Source organism: Strix aluco, chromosome 6, assembly GCF_031877795.1.
Source record: "Strix aluco isolate bStrAlu1 chromosome 6, bStrAlu1.hap1, whole genome shotgun sequence".
Taxonomy (NCBI): Eukaryota; Metazoa; Chordata; class Aves; order Strigiformes; family Strigidae; genus Strix; species Strix aluco.
Window position 1 is genome coordinate 28,788,511 of NC_133936.1, and position 13,453 is coordinate 28,801,963.

Sequence of the window (13,453 nt, forward strand, 5' to 3'; positions counted from 1 at the left end):
CTAGACCACTATTTCATGCATTGCTTGGTCTGCATTTAGGTGGCAAGCAGATGCAGAAGAATGAAAATGAACAAACCTAGATCATCTACTGCCAAAATATATCCGTGTTCTCAGGGGCTGGGAGGACAGGCAGAAGCAAGCTGGCAGGCCAAGAGAGGAAGGTTTCTGCTCCTAGGAGTGAGGAGAGATGGAGCTTCCGAGCACACAACTTCCTGAGGGGCCAGGTTTGGCCACCAGGAACTTGGAAGCTGCTGTTTGCTTCTACCGCAGGGATGGGAATAGTGTATGTCTGTGTGTACTCTTGGTGAAGAAACAGTGCTGCACCTCTAGGGAAGTCCATTTGTCCCTGCAGAGCCCCAGACACAAGCACACATCTTGCAATACAGGGACAAGAGTCCCTATTTTGAAAGGCAGGCTTCCACTAACTTTTAGGTGTTACTGAGCTTTGCAGAGGCAACTTCCTAAGGCTAAAGTCATCAAACAATTTAACTTCCTGTTCAAGTGTTGCCATTACAGTGGTTTCACTCGGCTGTGTATCATGTGCTGCGGAGGGAGGAGGAGAGAAGTGTGAGCAACCGAGGGTGCAGCCTGGCCCCGCAGGGCAGGAAGGCTGGTGGCGCGGGGCCCTGGGAGAGGTGGCAGTGCCTGCAGGGGGTGGGGACAAGGCAGCGGGCCCACCATTAGCACCATGCTCCTGGGGATCCTCGTGGTGCTCTGCTTCATCCCCACTGCTGATGTAACAGGTAACAACTCCTCGCCATTTCAGTCCTTTCCACTATTTTTTCTCACTTTGATCATTAGGGGTAGAAGGTCTAGTATAGCTTTGAATTAATTTTGCACAAATTATTCTGTGTTTGGATGAAAGGGGAGAGACAGCATGCTGCTAAGACTGCACAAGGATCAACTTGATGTAACTAAGAGGCTGATTTTTTTTCCAGCCACAGGTATACCTCTAAGATAAGACCCAAGAGCTTTCTTTTAATTTGACTTCTCTTTAGATGCATTTGGAAATTGCATGCATAGACAAAGAGGGGTTTATTTCACCTTCCACCCGGGCTTTACAAATTTTGCTCACAAGTGCCTTCTTGGGGAGCACAGGGACTGAGCAGACCTGGTGCCAGTGCCTCTCTTGGGGCAGCCTCTCAACTACCCCAAAGTCTCCTGTGCAACTCCAGGTCCCACCATGGCCTGGCTCCGTGTGATGGGCTGCAGAGCTGAGCCCACCCACATCCTCACAGAACTAGCAAATAAAGGGACCAAAAGCAGAGCTGCTTACTGAGCTCAAAGATGGGAGGACGGGAATTGCCGAGTTTCTGATTTTTGCATTGTTAAGTAGTTTATTAATACTTAGTAGGTATCTAGCTTCTTTGTGAAAAGAACTTCAACAACAAAAAATGTCCATTTGTGATTTTGAAATCCTGAGTCTTTCCGAATCTTTCTGAATTTTCGGTTGTTGTGGCTGAGGGTATTTTTTCTTAGTGTTGCCTTGCTGATGCAATGTGTTCGTATGTTCAGAGTTAACACGTCTTTCCAAGGGGTACATCAAAATGCAAAGCAATGCAAGGGATGATGGCTTTTGCTAGGATAATCTGGAGACAGATAATTTTTCAAACCACTGGCCTGTGAACTGTTGTTATTGGGTCTTCTCCATTAAATATCAGTGTTTTGTATTTTACAGGGAAGCTACAGATAGGAACAAAAATCTGTTTTCCAGGACAAAACTTTTAACATATAGAACATCTTTAAAGAGTTGCTTTTTCTAATACAAGAGATACAACTGAACCTATTTTTTCCTTATTTCTGCCTTTTCTATAATTCTTTTCCTCAGAGAAGGCATTGTAATTTGCATGACACCATGATCTACATTTCTTTAAGAGATCATAGGCTTTTTCTTCCTTGTCCTTTTCCCATGTTTATAATTATGTGTTTGCAGTATCATAATTATTTCCACAGCAGGCCCCTGGGTTGTCAGAGAAGACACTGATTCCAGGAGGGGATAAGTATCAGCAGTGGGTTAGCAGTTTTAAAAACATTTCCATGAGGTGTGAACAGCTTTTAAGCAACTCTTTTGAATTGCAACAAAATAAAATATAGTGTATGGTTACCAGACACGGGGATTATGCCATGACTCTATAGACATTTATACACTTGCTTTGCATGAAGAACTTGAGTTTCTCCAATAGCATCACTGAGACTGTTCAACTGCTTAAAGAGAAGCACATGAGGTCACTTGCTTCTCAGGGCTCTCATCTTTTTCCCATACCTTTTCTCCACCTCTTCATTTCAATAGAGATGATTGATCCTTGGTACATGGAAAACATTAAGGCAGGTCAAAACCCTGCAGGATTTCTTCAAGCCACAAAGTGTATTATATGCCTCAGGTATTTTGTTTTGGGGAAGACAACAGAATTTGTCCCATTCTGCTGTTGTTAGACTGTACCAGCGAGTGGTGCAGGTGGAGTCTGAATCAGAAGGGACCTAAAAGAACAGTTTGTTCTTTTGCAGAAACACTAACATTTACAAAGTTTGTCCTCCTCTCCTTTTTGTTGACTAAATAATTACCTTGCTATGGTCTGTCAGAGAGGCAGCTAGATCAAGTTGCCTGTCCCATGTATGTATGAAATAAGTAATATAAAACAGGTTCCCACTACAGCATACTGCAAATGACCTCATCTTTTTACTACCTGCATAACCTCCTGGTTTATGGTCTCTGGGTGTTGAAATCAACCTCTAACGCACTAAGGTTACCCGAATGCATAAGATGTATGAGGCGAGGTTAGCTGAGATAAGGATGACATCAACAAATTCTTGTTTAAAAAAAAAAATAAATCACAAACTGACAAGAAAAACCCCTGTGCTCAGGCTGGCTTTGATTAAAGCAAGAGTGTCACCTGGGCTTTATGTAGTACTATGCTTACTCCAGTACTCGCACCAAAGTAGGAAAGATTAGCAGAAAGCAAGTCTGTAACGGCTAGAAGGGGCAGATCCCTCCAGCTGCATATTATACACATAGCTGGGTGACCTAAAACCAGAGTAAAAGGGAAAGACCCTTGTACCTAGCAAAGAAGAGTAAAGGTAATTGAACAACAGACCAGCAGCAGCAAAAATGGAATAGCTTTGTTTATAACATAGCTGTGTGTCTTTCTATTTGTGGATTAAATAAACTCCTTTCAGGTTTTCCCCTATCCTCCCAGGGACTTGTGAGCCATTTCTTTACTGTGCTTATAGAAATCCCAATTTATCCCAGATTCCTTGCTCTGGCAAATAGCTCCTTGAAGTCAACTGGCATGGAAAAGAAAGAAAGTACAAAATATTTTTAGCAGAATATTTTTTCCAATAGCTGATGATGATTCATGGAAAGTTCTGGAAAAAAAACCCTCAAAATAGTTATTTTCCGTACTTTGTCGTCTCTATTTCACTTTCTTGGCAAATAAGAAAGCAAGAAAAAAAAACTTCAATGAAGTTTTGCTTGCAACAGGGGTCCACAATTAGAAAGTCAGTATTTTATGGATATTATATATGGATGGCATTTTTTTTCATGATGCAAAAAAACCTCACATACAATTATAACAAATGTCTACCATGACAAATAAGGTATAAAAAAAGCTTAACAAACATTTAGAGATCTTCTACACCATTGCATATAAATCCTAAGGTCCTAAGAAAACTTGCAGCTTGTGCACGCTGACTTAAATGATTTTACATTTTTAGACTTCACAGCTTTTTGAAACTTGTCATATGATTTTTCATAACTGCCATTTTCTTGGCTGGATAAGGCCAAGATATAGATATTTATTACTATGCAGCATGACTGAACACAGCTCTGGAAATGGCAATCATAACCCTATTTAGGGGAAAGCATACACTAATGGAAACACATACTAAATGTTTCAGAGTTTCACCATTTTAACAAACCCAAAGTGACACTTACGAGAAGAACTGTCTCTGTGAAGGCAAAAACAGCCTCAGCCCATGTTTGCCCAGAATGGGCCAGATACTACTAAGGATACAATCAAATCCTATTCAGATCACAAGTGAAGTAAGGGATGGTTGGCCTTACTCCTTTTTCCCTGTGAAACCAATACATTTTGTCATGGTTGACTTTCTTCAATTCAAAATAATCCAAGCCCAGAGGAGGATGACAGCAGGGCCTGTTTAACATGCCTGAGGGGTAAGCCTGCCTTGCCCCTGCTGGCATTGCAGCCCAACTAACTAGTTCCTATGAATGAAAACCAGAAGATCTCCTTCAATCAATTTAGATTTGAACTAGTAGAGCCACTTTGTGAAAATGGATTTGGGTGCTCAGCTTAAATCACGTAGGAGAAGTCTTTGTTTATCCACAAATAAACTTTTTCCCACTGCTTAGCCAACCTGCATCGTGTCATCAGCAGCATGGGGCTGGGTTATCAACACCCAGCCTGCATGCCAAGGCAAACAGACTAGACCATAAATCCAAGAGGTGGAAATAGATCGAAGGAACTTATCTTTTTAGGTGGGTGTATCAAAAGACACTGGTTGCCACTTAGCACAATATCATGGCAGGGACATAAATGGTCCAAAGCTGTAGTTAAATAGTGGAGCTCAAGTCATGAAGCTATGTACTAAACATCAGGAATCCAGATTAACTGACAACAGCAAAAGGTGGGGGTAAGTCATTGGGGTCTGAAGGTGAGTCTAAATAACATTTGCAGGTGGTCCCTCAGTGATGAGATTCTTTCCTCTGGCCATAGTGAAAATCTCATCAGACTGAGCACTAAACATCCGTTAGTTTTCTGTAAGTACTTGCAGTGAAAAACAGACAAGCATTTTTCTGAATTGTAATGCGTTTGCAAGTGTCTGTTCCAGGATGCCTATTTTGGTTGTAAACTCCAAGACAGAAAAGGTCTCTTCTGAAGTCCCGGTGACAATCTGGGATGTAGTGGTGGGCACTACTGCTGTGCAAATCAGAAGATTAGCTCTGTCTCAAGTGAGATGTGTAGAATTCTGCTGTGCTAAAGGTAGAGCAATTCTACCCCAGACTTGCACATTGCCACTTAGGTCAAAGATCAATTTTGTGGACAACAAAAATATGATTAAATACCTTGTCTAAAGGGGTGGAATCCACACCTCACCCCTTACTAGAATGCCTTATAAGCCTATGTGAGAGCTTTTGTCGGAAAATGCTGATTCGATGAAACTGAAATGTTTTGCTGAAATGTCTTAATTTCAATGAAAATTTACCACAGGCAGCACCTCGTGTAGAGACCTGCCTTGTCTGTTATTAATCTGCCACTCAGTTCCAGGATTACAAGATCTGTGTCTACTTCTACTGGAAAGCCTGGAAATGCTCAACCTTCATCAAAACAAAAAATTTCACAATGTTTGGGTTCCCTGCAAACATGGGATTTCAGAGCTCTGATGATCTCTGCTCCACCCCCCATGCTAACTATGTTGAACAGAGACAGAAGGAGGATGGACTACAGTCTTTCTTTGCTAAAGATGAGGCAGTAGAGCATTCCCCCATGTCTTCCTGCTCTCATGAGAAGAAAGCACTGGTAAACAAGACTTTCAGTGAGAAAACTAACAACTTCTGCAGTCTCATGGGTTGGGCTGGTAACTGGAGAACCTGCTAGCTGTGAGTTGTTTTTATTGCCCACACCCTACCACTAGTCCTGGCCATCTCATGCATCTCTTTGTGTTGACTTTACTCCCTGGATCACGTTCATCCCAAAGGAGTATCCTACTCAAGAGGCTGGGGTACTCCATCTTCTTGTGCAGGTGTGAACACACTAAATGTAGTCATTTGGTCCTAAATATTGTTAAACACGGTGAACTACTTGTTCTCTGGGCATTTGGGTTCTGTCCTCCTTCCCATTCCATTTCAATTACTAGCCTGTTTTATGTCTCAGCACATGGATTAAGTAGAAAGAATATAGATTTTGCAGCAGATTTTGAGGACAAGAGATACGATTGTCATTCTTACAACCACAGCAATTGTCAGGGATCTATAAAAGGCTACTAAAACATCATATGAGTTGAGCTTGCATGAAGACTTACACAATCATATACACACACAAAAGGGCTGTCTTTAGTTCTGGCAAGTTCTTAGCTTAAAAGCCAAAACTCCCTTCCTCTTTCTTAAGAGTAAGTAAGTAAGTAGGGCCTCATTTGTACAGGATGATTTTTCTTGGAAGAAGTTGTCTTTCTGCATAGTCCTTACAGTGTTTCATTATTTGGCAGATGGTAGCACAGAAGTCTACGTGTCAGAAAACATTTCCTGTTTATGTATCAGTCTGGTCAATTCAAATTGAATTATACCTTCATGTGACATGTTTTTTTGCAGGCCATTCAAGTGCTAAGTGCCAATGCAGCATCAAATTAGTCAGCTCCTGAGTCCTTTGAGAGATGAAGAATCTACTACAGCTGCTAGCTAGAGAAATTACTTATTTTACATTAAAATTATAGCAGTTGATGTTTTTAGTGCTCATTGTCCAAGGTCCAAACCCTTGAAATGGTCAGCAAATTCCACCTGCAAACTCTTCAAGTCTGTCCTTGGATTAAAAAGCAAATGTATAAATAATATCCTCTTATCTGACTGCTAAACTAAGCGTTTAATTCACAGTATTTTCACTCCATAATGTCCCCTGGGAAACTGCTTGCTAAGGAAAGGATAGACTAAGGTGGCCTTATATATACACACACGCACACAGACGCAAAGTAGCCTTCTGAGCCCTGACGTTAAATCTTAATCACATGGACTACTTTCTGTACTAGTGTTCTGACTCTGAAGAAAAACACTCTTGACCTCACAGTCTCCCCTAGTGACTATGTAATTATTTATATAGAGGGGGATTGCTGCAAGAAGAGCTTCTGTGAGAAGCTGCTTCTGCAGCTTGGTGGTTATGTACTCCCTAGTAGGGAGTGTCAGCAGAGGAGCGGAGATATGGAGAAGAATTGCACGGGAGGATGTGTGGTTCTGAAGTCTCATACTGTATTTTATAAACAAGTGTTTTTCTCACTTTCTCCCCTCCCTTCCAGAAAACAAGATTTTAGTGGCTCAGCGTCCTTTGCTCATTGTAGCTAACAAAACTGCAACTCTAGTCTGCAACTACACATACAATGGAACAGGGAAGGAATTTCGAGCTTCGCTGCACAAAGGAACAGACAGTGCAGTTGAAGTTTGCTTTATTTCATGGAACATGACCAAAATTAGCAGTAACTCAAATAAAGAATTCAACTGCCAGGGGATTCACGATAAGGACAAAGTCATCTTCAATCTTTGGAATATGAATGCCAACCAAACTGACATCTACTTCTGCAAAATCGAGGCCATGTATCCACCCCCATATGTCTACAATGAGAAGAGCAACGGAACTGTCATTCACGTGAAAGGTAAACTGGAAAATCCCTGTAGGCCAGTATCCTCCTTATACACATTCCCTACATGATGGCCTGAGGCAGTTTGTTTCCTTCACAAAAAAAAAAAAAAAGTTGGGTTGTCTGGTAAAACTACATTCCTGCTCCTGATGCCCTGAAGTAGACATCTTAAAATGATGATTAATATAGATGGTGCATTGGAACAAGGAGTAAATAAGCAGAGATTGAGGTTTTTGCTTTCATCTATTAAAGTTTTCTTTGTTCTTTTCCTTAAAGAGACACCCATTCAAACACAAGAGCCTCAGTCTGCAATTCCTTTGTGGATTATGGTGGCAGTGACTGGAGTTCTTGCTTTCTACAGTATGCTAATAACTGCAGTTTTTATTAACTACTGGGTAAGAAACTACTGTTTTCCTTTGCTCTGTATGCTCTTTGTCCCCAATTCATTTCTCAGGCCATGTTTACCACAGACTTGCTAGTACCCCTCACTTCAGTATCACAGTGCTTCTTCACCCCAGCTATGTATGCACACCCATGCTATGCCTCAAAAGAATTGAAACACCAGATGCTCTCCAGGTGGGCAGGCAGGACCCTACAGTGAAGTCCTAAAGCACATGGTAATACCATAGTGTTGGCAGTGCCCTGCAGCAATACCAAGACACTGTCTCTAGCTCTGCCAATTGTCCCTGTCAGGGAAATCTAGCACTGCAAGCATTCCTGGCAAAACCCCTTGAGACTATACTGACAGAAGGAGCTCAGCTAACAGTAAAATAATCTTTAGGGAACCCTCAGTTGGCCTAATACCATCTGCACTGATGACTTGTGCCTATCCAGCAGTTCCCTTGAGTACCCACTATTTCTGGCAGCTTGACTGTAATGTACCTCTGTACATTAACCCTAAGAAAGCTGAGACAGTCTTATGGCTCATTGTTTTTGCTTTCTAATCTCTCTGGAGAGTTGGCTGGCCCAGGTCATATCCAGTTCTTCCTGCTGGAGTAAAGAGAGTGAGGTGTGATGCAGAGGCAGCAGAAGGACACCTTCCTAGACAATTCATAGCATTGTGATCTCCCAGAGCTGATTACACTACTTACTCCATGTGGGAAAGACTTGAATATTGACCATAGAGAGCTCTGTTCCTTGTACTCTGCCTTTTCCCTGTATCTTTGTCATTAAATAGCAATTTTCAACACATTATGAGGTAGCCTGTATAAAGGGCCTGGAGTCTCTGATAGGTTAAATGTTGCATGCATACAGAAAGCCACTCTCACTGCTAGCTGAAGCTTGAGATCTGTTAAGTGTTTCACAAAAATACACTTGCTCAATATATGGTTAGTTCTAAAGGAAAACAATCAAAAGGGGCATTACCATAGGGAAACACAAAGGCAGGTTAAGTGGTCCTTCTTTGTGCCCTATTGTAGAAGCTGACTCCTAGGAGAGCTGAGAGGATTAAGGCAAACAGCTGCTGGTGTTACAGTGCTGTGCTACAGTGGCTGTGCCCTGATGAGATATTGTAGCTTCAGATCCATCATTTGCAATCTGAACCATTTTCTCTCTGCCGTATTCATTTGGTACCTAATGGCTATGCACTTTGCTACTAACATGTCTGCTCCCAGCAAGAGTGACAAGGCTGCATTGCGATGTGTGCTGTTTGCTGCATCAGTTTTTACCTGCTTCTATCACTGCTGGTGGTAACTTCCCTGATAATATGTACTCTGAGTGTGGATGTATTTAGTGTTGCTGAATGTAAATACAGCTGCCTAGAAGACATGGTGAATTATAGAAAAAGGTCCTAAAATACGATACTTGACAGCCACAGCAAGCCTGTTTTGCTTGAGTTCCTGAAAGCAGCTAAAGATTTGTCTGTTTTCATACACTTTTGCCTTCCCTGGAGAAAAACTGCTTTCCTCTCCAAAAGTAGCAGTCTTTGATCCTGTAACAGTCCAGCATTCACTCACACTAGCACAATGTCCTTCTGTCATGCAAAATTACCTCTTAGGTGAATTAAAAATCCTATATTATGGAGATGAACACATACAGGTAAAGCTTTTGTATCTAATAATTTACATGCATTGCCTGGCTTAAGCACTATGTAACTTATGTTCAACACCTGGAATATATATAACATTAGTATAAAAAAAGCATAAGATGTTTCATAGTAACTGCCTCACTCTGCATGTACAGCATAATTCAGCCATCACATTTGCTAATGCAAACCTCCTCCAATTCCACAACACCACGAGTATATTGCAGCATATGCAAATATTTATGTACGTAGGAAAGAAATTTCAGTAAAAAGGAGATTGCAAAAGAAGGTATGATCAGTATTAAGGAAAAAGCATGGAAGCACTTTACCTAGTCCCTGATCAATAAAGCCTTAAGCTATGCAAAAACACCAACCTTGTGCACAATCTGCAGCAGTCAGAGGTTCAAATGCTGCTGTAGCCACAAACTTCCTCTGTGATTATAGGCAAATTTTCACCTGTCTTCTGCTACTCTTATTTCTGAAAGAGATGATGCCTGCCTTGTCTCACAGGGGCATTATAAGGCAGGAATTCAACAATAGAAATGAGATTTTTAAGGCCCAGATAGCAAGACAGATAAAAGATTAACATCAGCTCTGATTCTTTTGCCCCTTGAAGGAAGGCTCAGAACAACATATACAATGTGTGTTACTACTGTACATGGTGGGTAAACCATGATACACATAGCTGGAGCTGATTTTTCCTGCTCTTATTCTGTTCGAGTTAAGCTAATTTCTTTTTCTCCTAATAAATGAGGACAGCCTTCACTGCTCAGACTGTATTGCTTCTGCTGAGTCATTCCATAGCTGAGAATTGATGGTGAGAGGTATCAGCTTGTATCCTTGGTTTGCAGCATTCTTTTACCCGGAGAACTAACACTGTAAATCTCTCAGCAGATAAGCTGGAGACTTACATTCAGGTTGGGCAAATTCCATAGATTATTTTATGAGAACATGTGTTCTAATTCTTTTGTAAATGTATTTAAACCTGAGGCTGCTTTATAAATATGCCTGCTTCCCTGAACCAGGACCTAGGGCCACAACTGTCAGTAGTTAATATGGGAGTTGGGTGAGACAATCTGTTAATTCAAAGAAGGAAAAATTAATCAAATACATTATTAACTTGTCTCAGGTCTTATTGACAGTCAAAACCCCTTTGCTCAAAAGATGCCTGTTCCCTTTCTTCTCCCTTTTTGAATGTTTGCCCCAGGCAGGGCAGACTAATTGCAGAAATGTTTTCACACTTCTCTTCAAACTTCTTCCACAGCAAAAATCCAAGAAGAGTATGTACCATCAGAGTGACTACATGAACATGACTCCCCGGCATCCACCATACCAAAAGAACAAGGGTTACCCATCCTATGCGCCAACACGAGACTACACTGCATATCGGTCCTGGCAGCCATGATACCCACCAGCTGACCCACCAGTAGCCTCATGTGCTTCTAGGCAGTCACTCGCTCTTGGACATGGAAGGACAGCCTCTCATTTTCTCATCATGTTTGTTGTTATTCACCATGGATACCTACACCATAGCAAGTATTGGCTAAACTTTGGTATTTTACTAAAACAAGCAAACAAACAAACATAAAAAGCGGGAGTGGGGGGGGGGAGTAAAAAAGGATTGTTCTCCATGATGGCTGAAAATGAGGTACAACTTGTGTTGAGGGTTGTCAGTGGGTAAGACAGAAAGATGGCATCAAACCTCAGAGCTGGTCTCCTCCTAACACTTGTGGTTTTGCTCAGCTGTTGGGAGAATCAGAACTTCTGACCTTTCCCAATAACTGCTGCCTCAGATTTAACCCTTAATTTGCTTTCCTGTATGTCTAATCCTCAGAAACCCCTGTTACTGTTAAATACGGCAAAATGTAAAAAAAAAAAAAAAAGTCTTTTCTTCCCTACAAGACCAGCGCACAGTTTGAAGTTCGAAACACGTGCTTGAAAGAAAGAGGGAAAAGTCAGCCTGAAGGCATCCAAGCTATTAGGCAGCGGCACAAATGGGCTGCCAGGACAAATCAAGCTGATATTGATAGAAAACTACTAAACCTTCAACATGTGAGTCCTTAGGTTGGACACTTTGTAAATATTCATAAGGCCATTTGAAGTCATGACCAAACAACTCCACAGAATAGGAAAGTAATCAACCTGAAGACAAAATCAAGACAAGTGGGAGAGGAAGATCTGTTGTCATCCTGAAGCACCCCTTTTCTCTTTTGTTTGCCTCCTAGAGTGAGGCAACTCAAAGTCATATGGGAAGTATTAGAAGACACAGAGGTCAGATTTTGAGAAGAGCTCTACTTTCACTTCTGAATTTTTGTTTGTATCCAAAAGGCATTCTGCTGAGTCTTCCTGAAAATTCATGCACCTCTTCTGGCACCTTGTTTGCATCAGAGCTCTTTCAAAAATCTCAGTCCAGTTATAGGCAACTAAACATCATTTGAATTTTTTTCCCATAAGTACCCAATTTATGGGTTGTGAGAGGGTCCTTTGTTGCCACTATTGTGAATAGGACATGCAAGTGCTCAGCCACCTGCAGGGACTGCTCTGAGTATTTCAAGGAACTTTGTGTTGACTGGATGTTTCTATCTGTTCTTCAGGAATGCTCCATGCTGGAGTAGGACAAAGTGTTCAGCAAAACTTGCTTCATTCCTTCAATTAAGCATGTTTACATTAACAAAACATCCTAAACTGTAATTGGGGGGTTGTCTTGGCATAAAATCCCTTTTCATACTGAGGAGATGAGGTTTATTTTATAGGGACTACTGAATAAACAATTACATGAAAAACAAATCCATATTCCCACCTTGAAATAAAATTGGGATTGTACGTTTACTTTCCTCTAAAATGGGATAAGAAGATTCTTTCTCTCTTTGAAGGGACATGTCAAAACTAGAGATGTGGAAGTGTGGCAACAATCTGCTTTGACATCTCAACCCAAGAAAAAAACTTTGCAACTTCCAAATTGGAAGTTTTATTTGATTTTGCTGACTGGACCCCAACGCATTCATTCTAAGCGATGTCATCATGAACCATGTTCCTGGAGGGTGCTGTGCTACCTCTGGGCAGTGGTGAGGTACCTGCTGTCCCCCCAGCCAGGTCCAGCTCTGCCAGAGCAGGGTGCAGAGCCCACAGTAGCAATGGCAAGCCAGGCCTGAGCACCCACTGCCATGAGGCAGTGCTGTGCAGTTGGCAGGGGACCGTGGTCTTGGACCCAGCAGGCCCTGAGAGCTTTACTCTGGGTCCATTCAGTAAACCCAAAGGCTTATGGTTGAGTTGAAGAACTTCAAAAAAAGTCTATCTATTTGTTCTACTTTACCCTCACCCCACGCACAAACCCCCCAAGGCTGACATTTTTCCACATTCATTTTTTACCCTCTTTTCCTGAAAAGCCCCTTACTGCACTTCTGTACTACAGCTGAGGCAGCAAGGAGCATGTGCAGGGGGTGGAGGGGAGGGAGCTAGGAAGGAGCCATGGCAGTCCCTGCATGGGCCCAGCCTGGCCCTCCTTGCTGGCACTAACTGGAGGGGTGCTAATGCCTTGCCACCTCCCTCCTCACTTGTTGGGGAGAAGTGGATCATCCTGTGCCAGGGGCATCCAGCCACTTGTGGTAGAGCGCAGCAGGCTGGGCACAGTCCTCCATCAGGGTACAGCACTGTCTCGCCATGCTTCATGCCATCTATCAGTGTTGTCATTGTACTACACGACATTAACAAGTGCTCTGATTACAATGCGCAGTGAAAAATCACATCTTCTAGTGCAAATGCAAGGTGAGATGTCAAATGTGTATCAAAAGCATAAAACAGGGTAAATGTTCTTTGTTTAAACTGCATATATATTTTTTTAGATATAGATGTATCTATTTCATTATATCTATATTCCTTAGAGTTTTATTATATTTTTTGCAATCTCCTTTTAAAATTATTAAATAGATACCATAAATTAAATCCTAAATAAATGCATTGGGCTTGAGGCCAGTCAGAGGAAAGTATTACTTTCTAAAGCAAATGTTAGTATAATTTGCTTTCCTTCCCCTAACACTTTTGTAATTTCCATATTTAAAACATACTGATAGCTCC

The 13,453-nt window shown here is 41.7% G+C and overlaps 1 protein-coding gene across 1 annotated transcript; it reads left to right on the forward strand.

Annotated features, from left to right (window-relative positions):
* The first annotated feature begins 632 nt into the window (after nt 1-632).
* On the forward strand, nt 633-12,104 carry CD28 (CD28 molecule). The gene is made up of 4 exons (XM_074828304.1): nt 633-743; nt 7,018-7,371; nt 7,633-7,751; nt 10,644-12,104. The coding sequence occupies exons 1-4, from the start codon at nt 689-691 to the stop codon at nt 10,782-10,784; spliced, it is 669 nt and encodes a 222-aa protein (XP_074684405.1). The 5' UTR covers nt 633-688; the 3' UTR covers nt 10,785-12,104.
* The last annotated feature ends 1,349 nt before the right edge of the window (nt 12,105-13,453 follow it).